The sequence below is a fragment of the Nematolebias whitei genome, chromosome 19, assembly GCF_014905685.2.
Source record: "Nematolebias whitei isolate Nwh7 chromosome 19, NemWhi1, whole genome shotgun sequence".
In the NCBI taxonomy this organism is placed as follows: Eukaryota; Metazoa; Chordata; class Actinopteri; order Cyprinodontiformes; family Rivulidae; genus Nematolebias; species Nematolebias whitei.
This window is the reverse complement of record NC_056516.1, coordinates 39,142,334-39,144,460: the sequence shown is the minus strand read 5'-3', so window position 1 is coordinate 39,144,460 and position 2,127 is coordinate 39,142,334. Positions and strand designations below refer to the sequence as shown.

Genomic DNA, 2,127 nt, shown 5'->3' with positions numbered 1-2,127 from the left:
GGATCCTAGATCCCACTAACGACCTGGTTCTGGATCCCTCTAACGACTCAGTTCTGTTGGCAGTGGATCCTGGATCCCACTAATGACCTGGTTCTGTTGACAGTGGATCCTAGATCCCACTAATGACCTGGTTTTGTTGACAGTGGATCCTCGATCCAACTAACGACCCGGTTCTGGATCCCACTAACGACCTGGTTCTGTTGGCAGTGGGCCGGGGCGACGGCGCCTGTGCGGAGGTGGACTCGGACACGGAGGCGGTGGCGGGCCGAGGGTTCAAGCTCGGCTGCATCTCGTGCAAACGGAGGAGCGAGGTGGAGGGAGCCGCCACCGTGGAGTGGTACTTCAGGCCCAAAGGAGAGTCCGACTTCCTGCAGGTGAGTTCTGACGGGTGGGGCGGACCGGCAGGGCCAGACCTTCTGAGTTCTGCCTCCTGAAGCTGCGGGCTGAACCAGAACTCTGAGGTCCAGTTCTTGACGTCTTCTCTGCGCTCCTTGCCTCAGATCTACTCGTACGACGAGAACGGCGCCACCATCGAGAACGAGCTCTTCATGGACCGGATCGACTGGAACGGCAGCAAACGGAGCAACGACATCCAGGACGCCTCCATCTACCTGCTGAACGTCACCTTCAACGACTCGGGCACCTACCGCTGCTTCTTCTACCGCGTCCTGTTCTACGACAACTACGAGTACAAAGACGTCATCGACAAGGTGGTCCACCTCACCGTGGTGGCTAAAGGTACGGGTCCACCGGGCCTGAGCGGTTCTGAGGAGCAGCTTTTAGGACTTAGTTCAGCAGAGTGAGGAACGATGTGCTCTTTGCTGCATCGCAGCTCGGGAGGGGCCCGTTCAGGACTGAAGGGGTTAAATATTGAAGTCTGGATCAGAACCTGCTGATGGGTCTCCACTTGCTGAGTCAGCAGTTAGGACTCACTCTCTGCTGAGTCAGCATCAGCGAGCTCACCTTGCAGCGAAGAGGCCGAACATCACGACACGATTTCAGTCTGAAGGTCGCTCATTTTTCCTGACAGGCAGGTTGTAGTGTGGAGGCAGTATCTTACCTGCAGCAGACAGCACTCGGAACACATCAACCTTACAGGCAGAACCAGAAGCTGAAGCCACACAGGACGAGCGCCCCCTGGTGGCTGGCCGCAGAACAAATGTTAAGCCCCGCCCCCTCCATTGAAAACCGAGGTATTTTCCTGACTAAGAATAAAAAGTTTCCAAAATACGTTTGTTTTTAATTAAGAAAAGTGTTTCTCTGTGATTGACAGGCTGTTATCCAATTGGGATGGTGGGCGGGGCTTTTGTATCAATGGTACCGCCCACATCCAGATTGCCGATGATGATGGGGTCAAGCTAACAGCCAGTCAGAACAGGAACCACATTTACCAGAAACAACTTAAAGTCTGAACGTTTAGTGAACTTTAAACTAAACGTTCGGACGAGACATGGGCGTGTGTTCACGACCCAAACGGACCCGCCGAGTTCTTCACGAGTTTCTGGATAATCTGTGAATTTTCACGGTGTCAGAGTTTGGTTTCCTTTGATCTGCTGACGGAAATAAAACTGACGATAAGTCCCCGTGTGTTTACAACAAAACAACATTCTCCTCGTAAATAAACAGGAAGTTCTGGAAGAAACTCCGTTACTGAGCGAATCCTGAAACAGACGCGTCGATGAATTAAACGTCGGAACAAAAACGTTCGCTTGAGGAAACGGCAGCAAAGAAAATAACTGCGTCTCGTAACGACGGTGGAAATCATATCGAGCACTTCCCCTGAACGGAGATCACCGACTGCTGTCTGCTGCAGGTAAGACACTGACTGATCGGAACGACTCCACACAACAACTCTGATCAAGCAGATGATTTTCTGTGAGTTTGATCCTCTTCAGTCTGTTTCTGTGAGGGAATCCAGCTGTTGTGTTAAAGCTCTGGTTCTGACCCGGAGCAGACATGTTTAAAGCTCTGGTTCTGACCCGGAGCAGACATGTGTTAAAGCTCTGGTTCTGACCCGGAGCAGACGTGTTTAAAGCTCTGGTTCTGACCCGGAGCAGACATGTTTAAAGCTCTGGTTCTGACCCGGAGCAGACGTGTTTAAAGCTCTGGTTCTGACCCGGAGCAGAC

General features: G+C 52.2%; 1 protein-coding gene across 2 annotated transcripts in view; it reads left to right on the top strand.

Annotated features, from left to right (window-relative positions):
- Positions 1–2,127, top strand: part of scn1bb (sodium channel, voltage-gated, type I, beta b) — a 5,417-nt gene that overhangs the window by 1,508 nt on the left and 1,782 nt on the right. For both annotated transcript variants that reach the window (XM_037693382.1, XM_037693383.1), the window contains exons 2-3: positions 208–374; positions 501–738. In XM_037693382.1, the coding sequence (XP_037549310.1) occupies positions 208–374; positions 501–738 (405 nt within the window). The remainder of the gene's footprint in view (positions 1–207; positions 375–500; positions 739–2,127) is intronic.